At 41.7% G+C, this 25320-nt stretch overlaps 1 protein-coding gene across 2 annotated transcripts in view; it reads right to left on the bottom strand.

Moving 5' to 3' along the window:
* SASH1 (SAM and SH3 domain containing 1) overlaps positions 1-13082 on the bottom strand; it is a 185687-nt gene extending 172605 nt beyond the window's left edge. The window contains exon 1 of one of the 2 annotated variants that reach the window (XM_065931175.1): positions 12836-13082. In XM_065931175.1, the coding sequence (XP_065787247.1) occupies positions 12836-12964 (129 nt within the window). In that variant the 5' untranslated portion in view covers positions 12965-13082. The remainder of the gene's footprint in view (positions 1-12835) is intronic. The other variant, XM_065931178.1, reaches the window with a different exon arrangement.
* Positions 13083-25320: the final 12238 nt, after the last annotated feature.

Raw genomic sequence — 25320 nt, forward strand, 5'->3', positions numbered from 1 at the left:
TCACATAGATTTCACTGTATCTTTCATGTATCTTTTGACACCTATTTACTTTAATGCTCATTGCAAAGCCTCCATTTCATAATATCTTAATCAGGGCACATCACTACCACGCACCAGTGTTATGAGAGGCTTTCATTAAGTCATCACCTGGACACCACATGTTACATAAGTAGAAGCAAAATGCTGCAGAAGCAGTAACGACCTCGCCCCAGCAGACTATGTCCTAAGGCTACATTTTTGTGGAAAGTTCTCAGTAAAACTGTATTTCATGACAAAATCTGCTTTAAAAATGATGTCTTATCTTTCCAACATAAAATTGTTCATCTTTATAGACTTTCTCAAAGTTCACATTTTCTATAAATGCATAATGAAGTCACTCCCTAATTAAAATGTACGTAAGTGGCATATTATCTAATAATGATTAATAATAATAATTAATAATCTTCCTTGAAGCACAAAGAATCTCATTTTCTATCAAGTTCACACTGATAATGTGTTTGCAGGTTGCTTTGGGCTCTGGTGGGGACACTACCATATGATGCTTTTATAAATTCTTATTGGAGATGGAAGAGTCTTAACTAAGATGTAAAAATACAGAATGAATGCTTAGCAACCTGGGCAAAAAAAGTGGTTAATTCAATAAAACCTTGGGAAAATATTTCATAAAAACATTTCAAGATACTAAAAGTAGATTTAGTAGAGTTACATGGGTCCAGCACTCAAAAAAATAAAATAAAATTAATTAGTTAAGTGGATATTTTTAATATTTTACACGTTTCTAAGAAGTCAACTATCAAAAAGATCTCATGTTATTGTGCTACCTAGTCACAGGAGAACTGAAAAACAGCAATCTGGACAACGATTTAAGCAGAAAATATGTTTTCATTACAAATACCTTCCTGCCTCCAGAAAACCCTTCTTATTCATGAGTCCCATACATTCTCTCTCTCAAGTACAGGTAACATTTCTAACACCAGTTTCCTAAAGTGAAACATGAAGGTTAATACTTTGAAACAATTTAGGCATTTGTTTTTAAACTGTGTATTCTAAAAAGGGCATTTGACAGAACATTAAAAACATTAAATCATCAAAAAAAAAAAAGTTAAAACAAATTAAATCAATAGTTGACATTAACTATCCTAATCCTAAATTGAACACATGGAATCAGACCATCCCTCCACTTAAAGATGAGCATGAAAAGAAATTAATTCACACTCCAACTAAAGATTTAACTATTACCAGCTAATAATAAGGAACATTTATGATCTGTTTACCATATGCCATGCACAGTTTTAGGGACTGAATTAATTTGACCAGACCCAATGTCGCAAGTGGCTATCATCCTCATTTTACTGATGAGGAAACCAAGGCACGAACAGTTAAGGAGCTTGCTTAGGTCATGAAATGCTGAAGCCAAGATCTAAAGCCACTCTGAACTGCTTCCTTTGCTCTTAACTCCCCTACAAAACAAACTTTCAATTTTTTAAGAGATGTTTAAACAATTTTTTCTTGTTTCTAAATGTGCTCATCCTGTTCCTCTTCTCTTGATAAAACAACAAAAAAATCTAATTATTATTGTATTATGACTTCATCGTTTAGTAGTTTCAGACTGACAGCAAAATGAAAGGAAACATAGATTCCCAGTATGTCTCCTGCCCCCGAACATGCATAGCTTCCCTCGTTATCAGGATCCCCTACAATTATGTTGTGATTGAAAAGAAAGAGATACTTGGTCTTCTTCCCAGTCCTGGTACAGGGCTCCTAACTCTTAAATTCGGAATGATAGGAGCATCTTGTGTCATTCTTTAGGAGTCCCTTCAGAGGCATCTGAATATTAATCTGAATTAATAAGGTGACTTAGGCTGGGGCTCCTAGATAGTCTCAGAATGGAGCTGGTCACCAAGAAGACCAAGTGATTAGAAATTAGGAACTTTCAGTCTTATCTCATTCTCAGTATCCTGGAAGGGAAGCGGGGCTCGAGATTGAGTGCAGTTACCAAAGGCCAATCCTGCCTGCATAATGAAGCCTCCATAAAAACCTAAGAGGACAGAGTTCAGAGAGCTTCTGGACAGGTGACTTTGTGGGGAATCAGGGAGAGAGGCGCCCTGAAGAGCATGGAAGTGAAACAGGAGAGAAGGGGGCAGGGCACAATCTTTGAAAGAAGGACACAGCCCGAGGACACAACATCTACTGGTTAGAATCAGATGGGTCCAAGATGGCAGACCAGTCGACTTGGACTAGACCCCGATCCTCTGCACGCTCACTGTAACACTCAGCAAGCCAAGGGACAGGCCCAGAGGCGCCAGGGCAGTTCCAAGGCCCATCAGCAAAGACCAAAAAGTGGGCGGTGCCTCAGTTTCTGGAAATCTCCGCCCTTTCCCCAAAAAGGTTGGAATAATCCTCCCACTCATTTACCCAGCCACAATTCGGGGCCCACTCACCCTCAGCAATGACCCACACTCTGTGGACTGAGTTTCTCTCTGAATAAATCCACTTCTTACCAATCACTTTGCTTCTCACTGAATTCCTTCTGTGCTAAGACACAAAGACCAGGTGAGTAATTCTAATGAAAAGATTATTGGGTCAAGTCCCAAGCAGGGTTTTGACTGGGTTCGAGTCCCAGCCGCGTGGGTTAGAGTCCCAAACTGGGTTTTGGCTGGGTTCAAGTCCTGGCCTTGTGGGTTTGAGTCCTGGTACATGGGTTCAAGTCCCAGTCTGAAGTAAACGGTTTCAGAAGCTCTCCCCTCTCCCCACATACTTGCCTTAAGCAAGGTTCTTCCAACTGGCTGTTCCTAAGTTATATCTCTTTATAATCCCATAATCCAGTAAGTAAAAACTGGTTGATTAGCAAGTAAATTGGGTTTCCCAAGTTCTGTGCACTGCTCTAGGAAATTAATGGAACCCAGTAGCCAGCTGATCGAAAGCACACATAACAATCTGGGTTTGCAATTGGCAACTGTAATAGGGGCAGTCTTCGGGACTGAGCTAGTAGACAGCAGGACCTAACACTAGCAGATAATGTCAGATTTGAATTAAATGTGTAGGAAACTCAGTGTCCACAGAGAATCTGAGAATTGCTTGGGGTGTTGAAATAAATCTATCGTACACATTATTAGAGTGGTAAGTACATTTGTTACAACCTACATTGTCACGTCATAATCACCCCAAATGCAAAGCATGCAACATGACTCACTCTTGCTGTTGGACATCTATCCATCATTATAAAAATTCTCCATGCTCCACCTATCCATCCGTCCCTTCCCCCAACCCTGGCAACCACTGATCACTGACTGATCTTATCAATGTCTCCATAGTCTTGCCTTTTCCAAAATGTCATATACTCAGAATCAAAAGTCTTTTCAGATTGGCTTCTTTCACTTAGTCATACGCATTTAGGGTTCTTCCACATCTATTGATGGCTTGATAGCTCATTTCTTTTTATCCCTAGGTAATTTCCACCAAGCTTTATTTGTCCATTCACCTACTGAAGGACATTTTGGTTGGTTCCAGGTTTGGGTAATTATGAATAAAGCTGCTATAAATAGATATATGAAAAAAAAATAGATGTATGCAGTTTTTTGCCTGGAGGACCTAAGTTTTCACTTTCTTTGGGCAAATACCAAGGAGTGCAACTGCTGGACTGGATGGTAAGAATAAGGATGTAAGAAATCAGCAAATGGTCTTCCAAAGTGGCTGTACCAGTTTTCATTTTCACCAGCAACGAACAAGAGTTCTAGTTGTTCTTCATCTGCTTTAGCATTCTATGTGGTCAGTGTTCTAGATTCTGGCTATAGTTTAAGGTGTGCAGGGGTATCTCACTGCTGTTATGTTAAAAAAATTTTTTTTTAACCCTGCACATTTCCAAACAAGGACACTTGTAAAATTGTTAATGGTTTATCTTATGTGTGTGCTCAGTCGTGTCCAACTCTTTGTGACAACGTGGACTATAGCCTACAAGGCTCCTCTGTTGGTGGAATTTTTCAGGCAAAAATACTGGAGTGGGCTGCTATTTCCTACTCCAGGGTATCTTTCTGACACAGGAATTGAAAATGTGTCTCTTGCATCACCCCACAGTGCCACCTGGGAAGCCCTCATACTACAAGACTTGATTTTAGCCAAAAGACCAAGAAGCAGTTATCTTATAAAGAGGCCTTTTAAAAAAATCCTATGAAAATGAATGTAAGCCTATAGCAAAGATACTTATTCTTAAACTAGAACATTCCTTTCTTCTTAATAACAAATAATATTGAAACACTCAATTTTTAAGAGTGCCCAAAAAAGCATAAAAACATTTTTTACCTCGAGTGTGAAAAAAATGTGTTGGTTGATAAGAAGTCTTAGGGAAAAGTCACCAAGTCCACAAAATTAGGATAAATTTTGAAAGTAACCAAGATTAAGGATATATACTAAAAAAAATGTTTTTCTTCTGCCCTTCAATAATACTTTTAGCTAAGATTACAATTATAGGCATTATTTTTCTTTCACTTTTAATTTTTCATACCAGGACAGAAAATGAAGCCATAACAGACATAGAGTGATGTGTGGACACACTGGACCTTCCTCATTCACTGCCTGCTGTAAACCCAAACAAGCAGTGGATGAAGCAACAAAACCAGCCATGAATCAAATCTGCATCATAGACACCACGGAGACCTGCCAAGTATCTCTATGGACACACAGAACAAAACTCTACAGAGCAATCATGATAAACTCAAACATATCCATGTTTTCACCAATCAGCTTAGATAGTTGAAAGACAAGAGGCAGTCCCTTCAAAACAGAAAGAATACGGATTCCAGAGAGGAAAACCTATCTCATTATCAAGCTCTTGTGTCCCATGTCTCTAAGATACTCCAGTGCCTGAGTCTCCAGCCTCCATGCTGAACTGTCTCTATTACAGAACTTGACAAGCAAGAAAAAATACAAGCTAAGTTATCTCTAGGAAGCATCTCAACTCATAAAGAATTAATGCTCTCCAGTGAAACATCTTATGAAACAAAAGGTGGCTAGGAGCAAAGCTAACGACCAGCAGACCCACACATTTCAGGTGTCATTATCAAATTAAATTAATTAGTAAATTAGTATACATTTATTTGAGAAACAACAATTCCAAGTCATCATAAAAATACATTTTATATCAAAATTAACCTGAAGGTTTACTGCTTATAGTCTTACATTGGTATTAAAAGGTATAGTTAATTCTTAGAGCTTTGGCCTGTACACATCTAAATTCATTATTTTGAATTCAATTTTATTCTTACCCTAAGAAAAGAATGTGTTTAAACCACGGGTAAGCTCATCATATAATATAGCGGGATTATGATGGTTAAGTCTGAAACATAAAGTATTCTTCAACCCAAGTGTTTCAATGGTAAAGAATCCACTTGCCAATACAAAAGACTCAGGTTCAAGCTCTGGGTAGGGAAGATCTCCTACAGAAGGAAATTACAACCTACTTCTTACCTGAAAAATCCCATGGACAGAGGAGCCTGGCGGACTGCAAGTCCATGGGGCCACAAAGAGTCAGACAGTACTGAGCATATACACATGACATGCCCTAACTGAGTACTTCCCTCTATTTCACTGTCCTCTAGAATTAGCTTTTAAAGATGGAATTAAAGATCAGTTGGTTATATCACTGTGTGTGTAGTTATAAATAATAAATCTCCTCTTTAAGGAAATAAATCATTCACTCCAGGACAAAGACAGATAAGCAGATATGTGTACACATAGATGTGTCAAGATAGATAATTTTTCTTTAGAATGAAAAAGTCACAGCACTACAACATCTCTAAAAATCTCCTGTATTAACGCAGCCTATTCTTGAGCTGAAAAGAATTTATTAAAAGTAAATTACCAGGAGCAATCCTTGACTACTTACAGAGGAAAATACTGAGACGAAGAGAAGCCAGATGATACATAAACTAGTACATTTCACAAATATTTAATCTCTCATCTTCTCTTGCCTAGACCACTAGTCTTCTTCCAAATTCATCACCAACTCATCACCCACAAAAGTCACATTTCTAGAACATGATCACGTCACATGTCAGCTTAAAATTCTGCAGGGCTTCTCATTAGAGCCTGCAGAATGATGCCAGCTACCTCGGCTTTCACTACCCAGTACCCACCTCAGGGTGCTGGGCTCTCCCGTCTCTTTTCCCCTCAGCTCTGTCCAGAAGGCCCTTCCTCCCTTCTTTCCTCCCTAGCCCTCACTGGGGAATACCTCTCAAGGGAAACCTACTCACTGCCAGGACCCAAGGTGGAAGGCATCTCTGGGACTGACCTGCCTCCACCAGCACCGTGGCTGACACCACCCCCAGCCCGACTCTGTACTCCAGCCTCCTTGGAGCACTCTACATGCTGCACCGCATGACTGGGTATTTAAGGAAGGGGCAGTGGATGCTGTTTGTCCTTCTGGAAGCCAGGGGTATGTGCAGTGAATACTTAGCTAAAAAACTTAAGCAAAAAGATTGACAGTCCCTTTGCTGTTGTTCAGTCACTAAGTCATGTCTGACTATCTGAGACCCCGTGGACTGCAGCACACCAGGCTTCCCCGTCCATCACCAACTCCCAGAACTTGCTCAAACTCATGTCCTTCAAGTCGGTGAAGCCATCCAACCATCTCATCCTCTGTCATCCCCTTCTCCTCCTGCCTTCAGTCTTTCCCAGAATCGGGATCTTTTCTAAAGAGTTGGCTCTTTGCATCAGGTGGCCAAAGGATTGGAGCTTCAGCTTCAGCATCAGTCCTTCTAATGAATATTCAGGACTGATTTCCTTTAGGATTGACAGGTTTGATCCCCTTGGAGTCCAAGGGACTCTCAAGAGTCTTCCACAATACCTCAGTTTGAAAGCATCGATTCTTCAGCGTTCAGCCTTTGTTATGGTACAACTCTCACATCCGTACATGACTACTGGAAAAACCGTACTTTTGACTATATGGACCTTTGTGGCCAAAGTGATGTCTCCGCTTTTTAAGAGGCTGCCTAGTTTTGTCACCAGTTTTCTTCCAATAGTCAATAGGTGTCCCAATAGAGATGTGAAAGAAGGAACTATAAAATTGCAACTGTGAGTTAATTTCCAGGAAATAACAGGGGATTCAAATCCTAGCTCCCCTGTTCGTTACCTGTGTGATTCAGGATGCGCATGTCTAGCTCTCCACTGTAAAATGGGGACAACACTGCTCAATGGTCGCAGTGAGAAGACCAAGGAAGATAAGCATAGAAGGGCCCCGCCAGGCACTGGGATTCAGTCCGTGAACACCGCCTCCTCTCCCCACAGGGCGACGTCCTCTCGTCAGAAGCTGGAGTCAAGGATGGTGAAAAGGATGCAGAACAAACCAGATGGAAGAGGGAAAATGTTCCAAGGTAGACAGCGGCAAAAGTAAGCATGAAAGCAAGATGCTGGAAGACTAGGAATATGTAATGTCACTTTCGTGCAGGGGCCTCTTTTTTAAAAAACGATCATTTTATTTATTTATTTGGCGGTGCCGGGTCTTAGTTGCCACATCCAAACTCTCAGTTGTGACATGTGGGATCTGGTTTCCTGAACAGGGACCCAGGGATGGAACCTGGGGCCCCTGCATTGGGAGCTCAGAGTCTTAGCCACTGGACCAGTAGGGAAGTCTCCAGGGGTCTTTTTTGATAGCAAATCAAGGACCCCAGCCAGAATTATAAGGCTTAACTGTGTCTTTGGCAGGTAATTGAAAACTGAGAGGTCGGAGCTCTGGCCCCTACTCTGCGGCCCCAAGCCCTCCCATTCCTATCTAAATGAAGGAACGGAGGGCTCACGTCCAGGGTCTCTTTAGTCAGTGCCTCCTGACGATACATCACCCTGCAATTTCTCTACTTATGTAAAAGCCATAGGCTTTCCGCTGCCTAACAGGAATATAAAATCAAGATGAAGTCAGAATACTTGACACGAGGGCTGACGCTCAGATTCCAAGACCTAAAATTAAGTCATTAGCTAAAGGGCTTACCGTAAGACGCCACCCAACAATATGTAAATTACACGCTGGTCGGTACAAAGGAGTTTGCATTTTAAAAGCCCTCTAGGGATCTCACAGGCTCTTCCCTCCCCCACACTTAAATACAGAGTGAAGGAGAGTCTTTTAAAGGAAGAGGACTTTAGTAAACAGCAAGATACAATAAGCCTAGCAGATAACCTAAAGAGTTTATTTATTATGTTTATTAACTTAAATAAACCTACTACACTTTTCTGTAGCCTGCATAGGAACTAGAAGAGGGGAAGGTCATCTGTGTAGTTTGTCTACACAATGGATATTTTCTAAGCATTGCTAGGAAATGGGTGTAAACTGTAGGAACACTGCGGGGAAATGTAAGGTTTGGGGGAGGTGCATCTTGCAGGATCTAGCAAACAATAGTCACTTACTAACTCCCTTCCTCTCCCTTTCCATCGAACGGCAAGTTTTAAATGCCTGCTTCTTCCAATTTTGGAGGAAAACTTTACAAACCATCACAATTTACCAAATGGATACTTGGGGCTGAAAATATGATTCACCTCTTCTAATAACCTCAACAATTCCTACTCTTAAAAAAAAAAAAAAAAATTAGTCTCCCCCACCCCAAAATAGAAAATGGAATGTTTTGTCTGTAACCAGGGCAACAGAGGATGAGATGGGTAGATGGCATCGTCTGTCAACTCAATGGTCTTGAGTCTGAGCAAACTCCGGGAGGTAGTAAAAGGTAGGGAAAGCTGGTGTGCTACAGTCCATGGGGTCTCAAAGAGTTGGACATTACTGAGCAACTGAATAACAAGGGAGTAAAAATAAAAGTAAAACTCCCAGAGGAGTCTAACTTGTTCTGTACATCTCAACAGAAGTCTAAGAATGTCATCCTGAAAGGTGTCAGGTTTTGAAAACCCAAGCAGACCATATGTTGCCGAGTTAGAGAATAGAATAGAGTATTTCACTAGAAGACCACGGTTTAATTGCTCAGGGTTTACAAACATTTCCCAATTTGCCAATACGCTTTCAGTGGAAGTGCCAGGATTTGAGTTTGCACGGCAGAACTGCCCAAGTGGTAGCTTCAGCATAAAGAGAATTTATTCTTCATTAAGGCACCCCATTATAAGCCAGGGCATGAGTGTACAGAACTGTATTTTGAAGTGGCTCCTGCATTTAAAAGTACATGTTTTTTTCCTTTTTCACTCAACAAAATCATGTTCTCAGCAGCCAGTCAGGAAGTCCCAAACCCTGAAGGTAGAAAATTGAGTAAAATACGGACCATGCCCTCTAGGTCTTCACAATCCATAGTAACTAGGGGTTCTCTATTTATATATTCACTGGTTAGCATTTTATTCCTGCCAGTACACTCATTTTCAGGCCATCAATTATGCTGTTACTTCTCTAAATAAGCGTTTTGTTAACAACTATCTAAAAGCAACTAGTTGGTGCCGAACTGTGCAAGACTGAATTAATTTGAATGTCAAATGGGCCCTAATGAACTCAAACAGCCACCTTGTATTTACTGAGATCAATGCCTCTGGGGTAACACCCTCCCCTGGGTCAGAACCAACATAATCTACCAGGGGTCAGGGTTCGGGGCTCGGGGTCCGGGTTGGGGGGTCGGGGGGAGGGGAACGGGAGACAGATGGTGAGTGCTCCTCACTCACTGCCCCTTCGGGAAAGAGGAGCTGTGCTTATTCAATTAAAAACCCTAATAGGCTTTGAAGTTCACATTTTTACACTAAGAAGAATCTAAAAAATAAAAGTAGCAACTGTGCCTGAAACCTGCTAAGTATGACGCTTGGATGTATAATTCCCCTTCTACCTCAACTCCCCTCCAAAGTTCTATAATAAAAAAGTGAAAGTCGCTCAGTCCTGTCTGACTCTTTGAGATTCTCCAGGCCAGAATACTCCAGTGGGTAGCCTTTCCTTTCTCCAGGGGATCTTCTCAACCCAGGAATCAAACACAGGGATGCAGGAGTCTCCTGCATTGCAGGCGGATTTTTTACCAATTGAGCTATCGGGTAAAAGAATCTTCCAAATTTGTTGTTGTTGTTGTTGTTTAGCCGCTAAGTCCTGTCCAACTCTGTAGCGACCCCAAGGACTGTAGCCTTCCAGGCCCCTCTGTCCATGGTATTTCCCAGGCAACACTATTCCAGTGGGTTTCCATTTCCTTCTCCACGGGATCTTCTGGACCCAGGGAAAACACTTGAGTCTCCTGTGTCTCCCGCATTGGCAGGCAGATTCTTTACCACAGGTCCACAAACTTCCAAACTGCCTTTGCCTACAATACCAGATGTAAACACATTTCTACTAAGTTGATCTGGGACAGTTAACTATGGAGCATCAGGGCAACATGCTCCTGACTGGTGGAGGTCAGAAACCTGGGGTGCAGTCTCCCATTGCCTCTAGCAAAGTATTCAGTACCCAAGTCACTTCACCCGTCTAGGCTGAGAAATGATTGTAAAATCCCATGTTTTAAATACAAAATGAAGAAAATGGTGTCTTTTATCTCTGTAAGAACAAAGTCTGATGTCAGTTTTGTGTCATGATATATTTTCCCAAAGATAGTTTCTTATAAATACTTGGATGACAGCATCCTCAACACAGAATAAAGATCCTTTTCCCCTAGTGATCTCTCACAGGCCCATACAGAGGAGAGGTAAGCTATGTCCTCTGTGTCTGCCTTTTCCCTAAGGAAAAATCTTGATGCCCAAGATTTAAAGGAAAAGAAGATCTTATAAAAGATGGGAGAGCAGGAGTGAACACTACCTGTTGAGGACAATCGTTACCATCTTTCAGCTTCACACCGAACTAAATATTAGCTCTGTAAGAAGCACATATTTTCTTTTCTCCTGCATCAGCCTTTTGAATAACAGGTTTGGGCTTTTTGAGCCCCACCCCGTCTTCTAACTCAGCCAAAGAACACTCTGCTAAGACCGACCCAACAGTGCTGGAATCTGCCAGGAAGGCAGAGCCACTCTTCAGAAAGTGCTCATGCCACCCCCACCCCTGAACGACCCTGAGCCCACACCAATATAAGTGAGCCCCTCCAACCCTTCCCTCCCCAGCCTACACCCTACCAAAGAGACGAAAACCAATTTTCTCAGTGACTGAAAATTTAGAGTGAGACCTAAGCAAGAAATAACAAGATAAGCTTCTGCTGGATGAACTTAAAAAACGGTCTAGCACCACAACTTTTATATATGTCCATTGAGTTTTCTGGAATTTTACTGAAGCCCCATATTCATCAGTAATGTTCAGAAAATGCAAACAGCATAACTTGAAGTGTTTTTCAATATATATTTTAAAAATATTGGAGCGCCCTTGTGAGATGGCCCACACTCTATGGAGTGTGTATTTCCCTGAACAAATCTGCTTTCAAAAAATAAGTAAAATAAAATATCAGAGAGTGAGAGGAGCAGCTAGAAATCTTTGACCAACCTTCCCTGGCTCTCTGCATAGGAATAATCATTAATACCAAAGGACACCTGAAGATGGAATAACTGGGACTTAAGGATCTCTGGAAAGATGAGCCACAAGATTATTTGCAAGAAAAAAACAAATAGACAGCTATTACTTATTGTTGTTCAGTTGTTCAGTCATATCCAACTCTTTGCGACCCCATGGACTGCAGCATGCCAGGCTTCCATGTCCTTCACTATTTCCCTGAGTTTGCTCACTCACGTCCATTGAGTCCCTGATTCCGTCTAACCATCTCATCCTCTGCCACCTCCTTTTATTAACACTAGTATGCTGAGCACTAGCTATAGATCAATTTAGCTAAATCTCAGAAAATCCAAGAAGCAGATCTTTTTTGCTTCACTTTTCAGGTGAGAAATAGAATACCACTTCAGCTGGGTACCTTGGCCAAGATCATGCAGTCAGTCAATGGGAGGACTGGGATCTGAATCCAGGCTCACTCACTCCAAAGCCCAAGAGCTGAATTACTGTGGTAAAAGTGATTTCATCATTCCCAAAGAAGAGTTTCTTTCTACAAACTACACCTCCTTCTATTAAAAAAAAAAAAATCTCCAAGTAAATACAGAGCCTCTTCCAATTGGCTTCCACAACAGCCAAATCCAAATTTAAACATTGAAGTTGACTTTTTATATGTGGAGTAAGGTGCCTGACTTACTACCCATCTGATTCCAGTCTACCTGCCTCTCTACAGCTCCATCAAAATAAATCTAATTCCTCAAGGCACTGAACCCTGAACAAGTTAAAGCTTCATCTTCCATGATGCCTAAAAACTATTTTTCAGGAATTGTGCCAAATCCAGGGGCGGGTTTAGTTACTGGACATTTCAAAATACATGACAATACAGATTTAGTAAAATAAGCCCTATTGTTTTTAGCCCCAAACACATAACAAATATCCTGTAATTCTACAAATTGAAAACTGCAGAGTATGTAAACTTCTTGTGGTTCCGAGCAAGGAGGTAATTGTTTTCCTCTTCTGCTCAGACAACAAATGGTGCAGAGATAAACATCAGTAAAATCAGCCTCTTCCCAAATCCACAGCAGCCAAACACGGTTTATTTACATCAGTCTTTGAAAGACTCTTCCTCCGTCGTTTTCCACACCAACTTCTCAGCAGGTGTCCCAGATTACACGGTGCTACATCACACCCGATTGTTTAAAACATCTATCTTTGATGCGATCTGTGGCTGGTTATTTTTTAATTAGGTTTTTGAAATCCTAAACCGTGTGGATTTAACCCCTTAAGAACTAGAGCCGGAGAAGGACGACCCCCAAGGGGTGGGCTGGCCGAGTCGGCGAGCGCGCAGGAACGCGAGGTCCCCGAGAGGCGGCCCTGCTCCGGGGGGGACCCACGACCCGCCCTCCTGGCTCCTCCAGGTTAACTCACCAGAATGCCCATCACGTCGGTCCAGAGCCGGGAGAACGCCTCGGACATGCCGGCGCCCGCCTCGGGCTCCGACGCGGGCTCGGGCTCCGGCTCCAGCGCCGCGCCGGCGGCTCCCGCGTCCTCCTCCATGGCCGGGTCCCCGGGGCGCCCTGGCCCCGTAGCCGCGCGCGCCCAGCCCCGGGAGCCGGTCCCCGCCCGCCGCGTCACCACCGAGCCGCGCCCCCGCGCCGCATCCCCCGCGGCCCCGGCCTCCGACCCGGCGGGGCCCCCCGGGGCAGGCGCCCGCTCCTCGGCTCTAGGTGGCGGCCGGCCGCGCGACTGACAAGTCCGGAAACTTTCCCAGCCCGGGCTCTGCTCGGCGGCGGGGCAGCGGGAGGCAAAGTTCGCACCACTGAGTTCCACGGCGGGGAACTCTGGCGGCCCCAGCAGCGATGCAGGGCGCTGCAAAGGCGTCTCCTCCTGCGGCCGGGACCGGCTAACTGGGCACGCGACTCAGTGCTTCCAGCTCGTCTGGGCAGGACCCCGCCGGGTGACCGAGCTGACTCGGGAACTTGGAGGGAACTCCCCGGCCCCCTCTCTTCAAAATGAGCTCTTCCAGCTCCACATGACTCTCTCCCCTCGACGCTAAAGAAAGCGTTTAGCAACAAAAGGTGCTCTGATGTCAGGCTCTTTGCATGGAAACGAGCCACAGACAGGAGAACAAATCGCCTGTTGAAAGAGCGACCGCCTGCAGCCTCTCGCCTGCACAAGTTTCCAATCACGCCAGTCACCGCCGCAGTCTTGGTCCCAGAAACTCGAGAAAGTTAATCTTTAAGCGAGTCCTACCCCAAAGAGTTCCCAAGCAGTGAGTGTCACAGCGCACACCTCACCCCTCCCGAAGTCTAGCGACCTCAAGAATTACAACCCTCTGCCTCTGGCAGCCGAGACTTGGAAAAACAAGTGTGAAAGCTTGGGCACGAGCCATTGTTTGACTCGTGTTTATTATGTTTATTACGAGTGGGGACATTTTGGTGCCCGGGTGCCGGCAATGCCCTGCCTTGCTAGGGGTGTCAGCAATTTAGGGGAAATGCTCCTTGGGTTTTAATGTTTTCTTTAATGTAAGGACCGGCGTGGGGTGGGCGAGCGGGGGCAGGCGGATTTTCAAAAGGAAGTGCTATGGTTGTAACCAGTAAGCCAGCACACTTGGGGCCCCGTGTGTGTTTTTCTAAGGGCAAAATCCATGACGGATTTATTTTATGAGGGAAATAGCCCTATAGAGGTGTTTCCCCTTTTGTGATTGTTTCTTTAAAAACCACTCAACTTTCCCTGGGACAGGAGGATCCACACTGGATCGGGTCATTGATCACTTTGTGCAGCAGTTCGGCAACCACAGGAACCGTCTCTCTGTTAAAGGGCTGAGTGCTTCAAAAACCCAAGCGAGATGCCCCACGGAGAGAGTGCTCCCTGGGGCACCTCCCTGGTATTTTTGTTTTTGTTTTCCTTCTGGTTCCACATAAAAGGAGAAGCAAAAGAGCAAGTCCTTGAAATCCCTTCCCTAAAGCATCTGTTCCCTAAACCAAAATCCAATAAATGAAGAGCCCTTAGAGGAAAGTTCAAAATTAGAAGGGGGAAAAAAAAAACAACTTTTCCAAAGGTAATTAAATTTATAAGCATAATCCCTGATGACAATATTTTTGAAAGGAAAGAAAAGGAATGAGAAAGCTCTCCCTTGATAGTCAGAAGGCATTGTGCTGAAGTGGAATGCTGGGTGAAGAGTCAGTATGACCAGGCCTAGTGCTTTTCTGGGCTGATGCTGGTGCCAGATGCATGTTCTAAAATTTTGTGAATCCAAATAAATTCATTAAAGCAGTGCCGGGCTTTTTAAAATTATCATCATCATCATTATCACCTCTATAAAGACATGAAAATAAGTAAATGATGAAGAAAGGTAAAATAACCACTGAGTCGATCTTACATGTATTTAAGAATTTCAGTGTATTAGCCATGTGGTACCTTACTTAATGGGCTTCCCTGGTGGCTTCCTGGTAAAGAATCCACCTGCCAATGCGGGAGACTGGGGTTCGATCCCTGGGTCAGGAAGACCCCCTGGAGTAGGAGATAGCTACCCACTCCAGTATTCTTGCCTGGGAGATTCCATAAACAAAAGAGCCTGGTCCTCCATGTGGTCGCAAAGAGTCAGACATGACTTAGCAACTAAACAACAACAACATCTTGCTCAATCCAAGAAAATACAAAGGACGGTGCTGCTTCTAGTGGGGCTGCATAAACACGTTATGGCAAGGGACTGAGCATGAAGCCAAACACGAAGGATGGTGGGAGCAGGAGTCTCCAGTGCCAAGCATGAGTCTTTCTTCCTGACTCATCAGAGGACCTGGGGCAAAGCAATGAATGTTTCTGCATTTCTATCTCCGAATCCTAGATGAAGCAAGGCCACACTAATTGCCACCTACCTCCTCAGAGGTGATATTACATTTCAGGGTCATCTAAAGACAGGTACTATTTAGCAACAACACAAACACCTCTCATTATAATTAAATCTTAGCCATCATTTTGGCAATCAGAGAATCAAGCTACCCTAGATAGTTGAGGCCCTTTTCCTGGTGCTGCCTAATAAATGGATAAGGAAATAAATAATACATTTGAGGAGGAAATGTTGGTACCTGTAATTTTGCTCTCTGTACATAAATATGAAATTCTGAGCAGTCATTTTTCTTCTTATAGAACACAGTTTTTTTGACATTTGAAAAATGAAGCCGAACCTTTTCACGGGTCAACTTCATGAAGCTTCTACACAAAATGATTCTGATTACTTCTCCCAAATTGAGCCTTTTCTCCACAGTCCATTCCTCCAAAAGAAATTCCTTCAAAGGTTTTTTAACAAAATATAAAGAATAATCAGCAACATCATGATCATGATCATACTATTTCAGAGTCCCCTAGGGTACCATTCGCAAAGAGCTTTTTATGATAGAATTATATCCCTATAAGGGTGGAAAAGGGCCTTTAAGATGATCTGGATCAAATCCCTTATATTGAAGATGAAGAAATGGGCTCTGGAGAACTTGAATGATCACTCCAAGTGAACAAAGGGACATGGAGCAGACTCAAAGTCAGATGACTTCAGTACTTTAAAAAATTCTTTCACTTACACTGTAATGTATTTGATTCCCACAAAGCTCTTTAAGGGGGGCAAGTATAGATTCACCATTAAAGATGTGATATGGAAAGTATCCACCAACTCAATGGACATGAGTTTGAGCAGGCTCCGGGAATTGCTGGTGCACAGGGAAGCCCGATGTGCTGCAGTCCATGCGGTCACAAAGAGTTGGACACAACTGAGTGACTGAACTGAATACACAGGAATCCTTTTGCCTTTCCATCAAGGCTCTCCCTCATCCAACTCACTGGAATCGTCATGACATTGTTAAGTGAATTCCAAGGACAGAAAGGGACCTAGAAGAGGATTTTTTAGACATCTAGTAGAGACCCAAAAGTTGACTGAAATCAGTTCTCTGGGTTCTGATAATAGTTCATTTATTGCAATGAACTATTAGAATGCATTCAGTGAAAGTAAATACTGGAAATACACCTATCTCAATAAGTGTTATTTCTTGGAAAATTAGTTGTTGTTTAGTCGCTAAGTCATGTGTGACTCTTTTGCAACCCTATGGACTACAGCTCACCAGGTATCTCTGTCTATGGGATTTTCCAGGCAAGAACATTGCCATTTCCTTCTCCAGGCGAACTTCTCAACCCAGGGATCAAATCCGAGTCTCCTGCATTGTCAGGCGGATTCTTTACCACTGAACCACGTGGGAAGCCCAAATCTTAGTCATAGAGCTGCACAATACATGCAGCACAGAAGTCCATACATACACACATACGCATATAAATGCACATACTGGATTGCTTTGTGAAAAAGTGGTTCTGACTATGTGGCAGGATTACAAATTTAAAAGCCAGTAGTCTAGAAGTTACAAGGTGTTGCGTGCAGCCTATTTAGGACATCTTTTTTTTTTTTTTTCTTTCATGACTTTGATTTGGATCCTCAACTAGCAAGTTTTTTAAAATGTACTCATTTTTATTTTTTGGCTGCGCTCGGTCTCCACTGCTGCACCCAGGCTTTCTCTATTTGTGGCAAGTGGGGGCTACTCTCTTGATGATGTGCTTGGGCTTCTCATTGCAGTGGCTTCTCTTGTTGCAGAGCACCGGCTGTAGGTACATCGGCTTCAATAGTTTTGACATATGGCCTTAGCTGCCCTGCAGAGTGTGGGATCTTTGTGGACCAGAGATCAAACCCTTGTTTCCTGCAATGACAGGCAGATTCTTAACCACTGGACCACCAGGGAAGCCCTAGGGCATGATGCCTGGCGGTGAAGGTAGAGTTTGATAGCAGCACAAATATAATGGATTCAGGACAGAGCTGAGTTTGAATTTCACTCAGGTTTCTATAAGATATTGGGTAAGTTATTTATCTCATTTAGTGGGAGAATCCAGCTATTTAATACGGTAGCTATGAGGTTGTGTGTGAAAGTGCAGGTAGTCACTCTATGAATTAGAACTTTTTCTCCCTTTTCCCTCCTTTTGCCCCTCCCCCTACCCACTCAATACCATGAGATTTATATCTGTAAAATGTCCTTGTCCATACCTGTCTGTTGGATCACATTATAAAAATGCTAAGTTTTCTAGTACATGCAAAAAGAATTTAGTCCTGGAGTGTGCCTGCTGAATAAAAAGTCTGGGAGGTTACCTCTGGCAGAGTGGAGTGATAAGGACTATTCAATTTTGAAAGTAAAAGTAGTCATAACAGCAATACCAATGTTATTTATTGAAAATCAACTTTATGTCAAGCATTGCAATTGACATTTTTAAAATAGTTTATTTAAACTTTAGATAGAATTTATGACTTCTCACTACAATCTGTCCATCCCACCCTGCTCACATCCCATTGCAGTCCTGTTACAGCCATCCACTGGTTCAAGCTACTAACCTCAGAGACATGCCTGTTCCTTCCCACCTCACCATCACACCCATCTAACCATGAACAAGCCCTGTGGACCCTACTTCCGAAATATATGCCAAGCTCATCCACTTCTCTCTGTCTCCACTACCACCTTATTTCATACTAGCTCCATCTTTTAGAACACTTTATTTGGATCAGTGCTTCTCAAAGTGTGAACTCAAGAAGAAAAGCATTAGCATAACCTAATTTGTTGGAATTTGTTGGAAATGCAAATTTCCAGGCCCCGGGCCCCCAAGCCTACAGAGTCAGACACAGTGATCAGTAGTTTAACAAGCCCCCCAGATGACTGTGATATCTGTGCAAATTTGAGAGCTGCTAGGAACTATGGGACTATCAGAATAAGGAAAGGAACACATTGCCAAGGGAATGCCAAGGAGAGGTAAAGTTTTAAAATATAATCTATTTAAAAACTAAACCAGTGGATGACTATTAAAATTAGTTGGTAAAAGAAACCATCATGAGGTATGTGAATGGAGTTCCCCAAATCAGATACTCAGAGGCATTTGATTTTTAAGGACAGACAATAATAAAATGTTAAATGTATTTATTGGAATAAACTGTATTAGCCATAAGAATAGCACATGTTTTAGGAACACAGCTTCATTCTAACCTTGTTATTTTTTATTTTATTATTATTAAATTTTTTTATTTTTTAAAATTTTTCAGCCATGCTACAAGGCATGCAGGATCTTAGTTCCCTGACTGTGGATTGAACCCATGGCCTCTGCAATGAAAGCATGGAGTCTTAACCACCGGACTGCCAGGGAAGTCCCCAAATACTTGTTACTTTTTAAACATAACACATTTTCTACAGGGAAAAAAAAAAAAGTGAAATTAAGCAGATGTTAAATCCAAAAGATTATAGATAGTCTAATTTTTTTTTTTTTTTTACCATACTGCCTTCTGAAATTTATCTATGAAAATAGATAAGCTCATTTACCATTTGCCTACAGTCAGCAACGCTCTCTGGCACTCCAACACTAGGCATTCCACAATGCCTTAGGGGGACTAACTTCAGGGAAAGACTGAAATGCCAAAACATTTTTCTGCTTGACAATCACAAACACATTTTTTCCACAACTACCTTAAAAGTGAGCCAAATCCCTGCTAAAGCATTACCTGTTAAAAGTCTTCATCTTGGAGTGTTTGATAAGAGAGATGGAGAAAAGAACTAAGAGCAAACTAAAAAGAAAAATTAAAACCAAGTGAAGACAGCCCAAACAGGCTATGGAGAGAAGGTAAATAAACAAAATGATGATTCAGAGCTATAAATACTTTTCTCTGAAATCTCTTCTCCCACTCTGATAAGCAAGGTTACCAGCTTATTCAGCTAGGTTTTCCTCTGGGTTGATGCTCTGTAAACACCAAGGTTTTGCCTGGGAATTATTCCTCCAGACAGACAATGTGACCGATATTTCATTTTGCATAGTTGGGTCAGACAAGATGATTTGTAAATTTGTAATTTGTAAAACATGAGGATTCTGAACTATTCAGTAATCATATTATAGACAAGAAGCAAAAGACTCTGAGTGGGCTGGTTCTGGGGTGTGTGTTAGTGGCTCAGTTGTATCTGACTCTTTGTGATCCTACAGACTGTAGACTGCCAGGCTCCTCTGTCCTTGGAATTCTCCAGGAAAGAATACTGGAATGGGTAGCCATTCCCTTCTCCAGGGGATCTTCCTGACCCAGGGATCAAACCTAGGTCTCCTGCATTGCAGGCAGATTCTTTACCATCTGAGCTACCAGGGAAGCCCTGTCAACACTGAATTCACAATGTTTAAGGCAAAGAATCCAAAGACTTCAACTCACCATGAAACAACTTCTGAATTAACACGGGAGCAGGATGTCCTGTAGAGAGCTGTGAGAGAGCTACCTGACACTGAAAAGCAGAAAAAAAGGATGCATGGAGATCGAATGGTCTGCAGAATCATACTCCCTGCTATTTATCTTTTAACTTAGGAGAGTGTAAGAAAAAAAAAAAAAAGGAATGTGTTAATAAGGGACCAGAGACCATGTTAAATATTTCCAAATTATGCAAGGAAAGTCTTAAAAAGCACAGCTGGGAAGTATCATCCACCAAACAAATTGCTTCATCAGTCTTGTGTATTTTATAAACTTTACCCAATGAGAATGCCTACTTGGCTGTCTCTATTGCTTAAACGTGGTCATGAAAAATATTTTTTTATTCCCTGTTACTTTCAAAAGCTCCAATTAAGACTATGGCCCTGCTTCTTTGAAGTGCAATGTTATATACATAGAACAAAAGATTCTCACTCACAAAATCAATCCCAGAAACCACAGAAAACTATTATAAATCTTATCCAGAATTGAAGCATTATCCAGAATACTCTGGTTGAACAACAATAAATATTAATTTATAATTAATGACATTTGCATATGACTATTAACAAAGGAGGGAGGGTGTTGAGCCGAGTACAGCATTCTGGAAAAAGTATGTGCTGACTCATTAAAACAAAGGAAAGTGTGATTATCCTTTTTTACTACTCCTTTTTTTTTTTTAAAGAGTCACATATTTACTATATAAATTACTTGAGGAAGAAGCATGAGTCTTAGACGCATTGCCCAGCCTGACGGCAACCGTATACAGATTGGCTTTCTTCTGTTCTATGTCTTTCATGGAGGAGCCAGCATTTTGGATTACAAGGAGCAAGGTTTTTATACTTCTAAAATGTTATATGTTGGCTGTTTTAAAGGGAAACTTGTATTCTGGTTTCTAAAGAAATAAAGGAAAGAAGGATGGGACAAACAGAAAGAGAAAAAAATGTCTTAACTTTCCCTTTAGCTGTAAAATTCTATCATTAAAGAATCTCAGAAGCATAGCTTCCTTCTCACACAGTCTAACGCCTTTCCTTTCCATGTATAGCAGGTTTTTCAGTCTCCCCTCAGCCATTCAAAGCCATTTTCCTCTTCTGGGTACTTTCTTTCAAACTGCATTTCCTGTGACACATAGAGGCACACGCGCATGCGTGCACACGCGTACACAAAGGCCCAGTTATCTCAGTTTTTTTTTTTTTTTTTCTGAGCTGCCTTATACAATTGAAGATAAAAATAAATGAACTTGGTGAAGAAGTCATCAAAAGAGGTGGCGCCATGAGAATGTCTCAATGAGCTTCTCACATGCAGAGATAGAAGGTTGAGCGACAGGACACTGGTGTCACGGCTACTTCTTTAAATAGGGCTTTGGTCAAGTTTAGTGAAACGATTCCCTGTCTTGGGAAGCACGTTACACGCTCTGTTCCTGTGGTGAGGGCTGGCTGGAATGAGGCTTGAAATCTAAGAGAAATATTAATATGGGTAAGCAGGCACTAGATTTTAGCACCATTTCCCTCTCAAGGAACACAAATATTTTTAAAGGAACACATAAATGGATTGCCTAGGCATCAATTTTTCCTTTGCCTTACGAATGAAACAACTAGGTTCTAGCTTCTCTTTATCTAATGAATGCTCTCAAAAATCAGATGATGTTGATTCCAATTGCAAAGAGACACAACAAAGGCCCCTTGTTCTAGAAATGAGGTCATTTGGACAGTCTATCCATTAAGAAAAAGCCTATTTTGCTTTCAGAGGTCACCTATTGGGGCAGGAAATCCATCTTTCAGCCAGTGAACTAACATCTGGCCTAAGTCTTCTGGGCTGAAATGTCAATTTCCTGGTCTAAATGGAACACACATGAAAGGAAAAGAGATGAAAAATACAATTTTTTTTCTTTTCTTTTTTTTCCCCCTAAGCCATGCTGTGGGGCTTGCAGGATCTTAGTTCCCTGACCAAGGACTGAACCCAGGGCCATGGCAGTTAAAGTGCCAAGTCCTAACCAGTGGACTACCAGGGACTCCCCCAAATTTTTCCCCAAAAAAGTTACTCTTTAGTGATTAAGACAAAAAAAATAAAAACAGTAAAATACCTGTGTGAAAACTTTATTTCTTTCTGTAATAGCTCCTGAAAGGTAAAATTAAGAGGCTAGGGATTCGTGATTGCAAAGGGACAAATCAGTCATTCAATCCTACTTTCATAAATAAATCTACTTTAAAAAGACTTAATTACGATTCATGATGGCTCATCCCCAGCTGGCCCAGATTTGCTTTTGTACTATGAGGAGTGGAAGTAGGGTGAAAGTTTACCAACTAAATTAACAGAATAAAAAGTTAAAAAGAGAAAGTGGGACTTTCCTGGTGGCCCAGTGGTTAGGACTATGCTTTCAATGCAGGAGGCATGGGTTCGATCCTTGGTGGGGGAACTATGATCCCACATGCTGCTTGGCCAAACAAAAAAACCAAAAATCAGTATTAAAAAAGGAGAGAAACAAAGAATGCTTAATCAACATATAAAAACCAGTCTTTTAAAGCTGATTAAGAGTACCATAAGGGCTTCCCTGGTGGCTCAGTGGTAAAGAATCCACCTGCAATGCAGGAGACATGGGTTCAGTCCCTGGATTGAGAAGATCCCCTGGAGGAGGGCATGACCACCTACTCCAGTATTCTTTCCTGGAGAATCCCATGGACTGAGAAGCCTGGTGGGCTACAGTCTATGGGGTCGCAAAGAGTCAGACATGACTGAAGTGACTGAACATGCTGGCACTCAGAAGTGCCATAGTACATTTCATGTGTAATTCTTCTAAATAAGTCACCCAAATGTATGATACTTATGGTATTCTTTGATAATATTCCACAATTTCGACTAATCTTTCTTCTATGTGTTCAAATTAGAGTGATTTTGGTCCTTCATTCATTTATTCATCAGGCAATAAATATTGATTGAGTTCTGGTTACATATGACATCATATTAGGTATTGAAAAAAGATAACCCTGATTCTCAGGAGCATCTAATCAGGAGTGTAAAATCCTTATTTTGTTGAAATTAATTTGTTAAATTGTCCCATTTAATTTATAATTAATGGCAATATGGAGTCTAGAAGAGGGTGCAAATTGAGAAAACACAACTTTTCAAGTCATACTACTACTTTAAGCAAGAGGCTAACAGGATTAACAATTGGGACACAGCTCATGTTCCTGCCTGATCCCACACGGCTTTCCAGCTTGATTTTCTGTTGTGATCCAACATAGAGTTATTCTGGAAGGCTCTTATCTACTTTGTCCCACATTCTGAATTTCCTATTTTATGTTTCTCGGTTTTGTTCAGTCTGTTCATTTTTCCTGAAATACTCCTGCTTTCTCCCTCCAGCTTTGTTGAGATATAATTGACTTATTGTGTAAGTTTAAGGTGTACAGTGTGTTCATTTGTTACACTTATATATTGCAAAATGGTTACCATCTTGCTGTCAGCTAACACCTTTATGACCAGTCATATCAGATAATTACCATCTTTTTTGTGGTGAGAACTATAAGATCTACTCTCTTAGTAACTTTCAAGTATATAATACAGTTGTATATTCCAGGTTTCTCTGGTGTATGTAATACAGTACTATAAAACATTAATCACCATGCTGTGTATTGGATTCCCAGAACTTAATAACTGGAAGTTTGTACCCAATGGTCAATATCTTCCCAGTTCTTCCACTCCTAGCCCCTGGGAACCACCATTCTACTCTCTGCTTCTATGAGTTCTCCTCTTTTTGATTTCACATGTAAGTGGTATCATGGCTTCCCCGGTGGCTCAGTGGTAAAGAATCGCCTGCCATGCAGTAGTCACAGGAGATACAGGTTTGATCCCTGGGTGGGAAAGATCCCCTGGAGGGAGGGCATGGTAAGCCACTCCAATATTCTTACCTGGAGAATCCCATGGATAGAGGAGACTGGTGAGTTACCGTCCATGGAGTCACAAAGAGTCGGATATGACTGAAGCGACTTAGCACAAACATGCACATAAGTGGTATCATACGGTATTCATTTCTCTCTGCCTGACTTCTTTCAATTACTATAAGGCTCTCAAAGTTCATCCATATTGTCACAAATGGTAGGATTTCCTTCCTTCCCATGGCTGAATAATATTGGATATATATATATATAAAACACATCTTTATCCATTCATCTACTGATGATTTGGTTGTTTCCATATCTTGCTTATTGTTAATAATACTTCAAGGAACACAGGAGTGCAGCTATTTCTTTGGAGATTCTTTTTCATTCCCTTTGAATATATACCCAGAAGCAGAATTGCTAGATCATATGGTAGTCCTATTTTTAACTTTTTGAGGAAACTTCATACTCTTTTCCATAGTAAATGCACAATTTATATTCTCATCTACAGTTCACAAATGTTCCTTTTTCTCAGGTGTCCTTATTTTCTGAAAGGGTATAGGTCATTAGATGAGTAGCAAAGAATGAAATCCATTGGTGTAAACGAGATTGCAAAACCGAGAAAGACAGAACGTGGGGAACACCAGCATTCAAGAGAGCAACACGGGGACCTCCCTGGTGGTCAGTGACTAAGGCTGGATGCTCCCAGTGCAGGGGACCCAGGTTCAGTCTCTGGTCAGGAAACTAGATCCCATGTGCCGCAACTAAGAGCTGGTGCAGCCAAATAAGTAAATTAACAAAATTTTAAAAAAGAGAGAGAGAACAAGATGGGGTCATGACATAATGTCTGAGTGAGAGTAGTCCCAGGAGTAGAGAATCATGATGGCATGATGTCAAGGGAGCTGACGATTATAGGAAGGAGGGTAGGATCAACGTCTGACATTAGCAATGTCTAACATTATGGAAAGTCAACTGAGCACTCATTCCGGGGGTCACTGGTAACTCTACTTGCCAGTGCAATTTCATCATAGTGGAAGGAGCAAAAACAAGATGCAGAGGAGTGAGGAAATGATGGGAGAAAAGTGGGTGAAGAAAGATGATAGAAGGGATCACAAGGTTTGAAGAAATGTTTTTAAGCATGTGAAAGATTTGAGCCAATTTTTAAAGCCAGCAGAAAAGGAATAGTAAAAGAGAAGAGATTGGAAATTTAAGAGAAGGTGAAGTGAAGTGAAGTGAAAGTCGCTCAGTCGTGTCTGACTCTTTTCAACCTGATGGACTGTACAGTCCATGGAATTCTCCAGGCCAGAATACTGGAGTGGGTAGCCTTTCCCTTTTCCAGGGGATCTATCTTCCCAACCCAGGGATCGAACCCAGGTCTCCCACATTGCAGGCAGATTCTTTACCAGCTGAGCCACAAGGGAAGCCCTTAAGAGAAGATAGTACCAGAATAAGATCCCAGAAGAGATGATGGTGATGATCATAACTAACATTTTTGAGAAATTATTGTTGGCAGGTTTCTCTCATACAGCGCTGAACAGACTACCCCTTTCCTGTTAACACATGTTTCCTACTCAGTAATACAATATAGTTGATCAGATGTAAGCATTCTAAGAAAGGATCGCATTCCAGTCACATTTTACCAATGCTAGACCCAGATTATCTTCCATGAATTTTAGGATTTTCACAAATCCTCATTCATACATTTCAGATATTTCAGTTCAATAAGTGTTTACTGAGTGTCTATCCTG

The sequence above is a fragment of the Muntiacus reevesi genome, chromosome 3 (assembly GCF_963930625.1).
Source record: "Muntiacus reevesi chromosome 3, mMunRee1.1, whole genome shotgun sequence".
Taxonomy (NCBI): domain Eukaryota; kingdom Metazoa; phylum Chordata; class Mammalia; order Artiodactyla; family Cervidae; genus Muntiacus; species Muntiacus reevesi.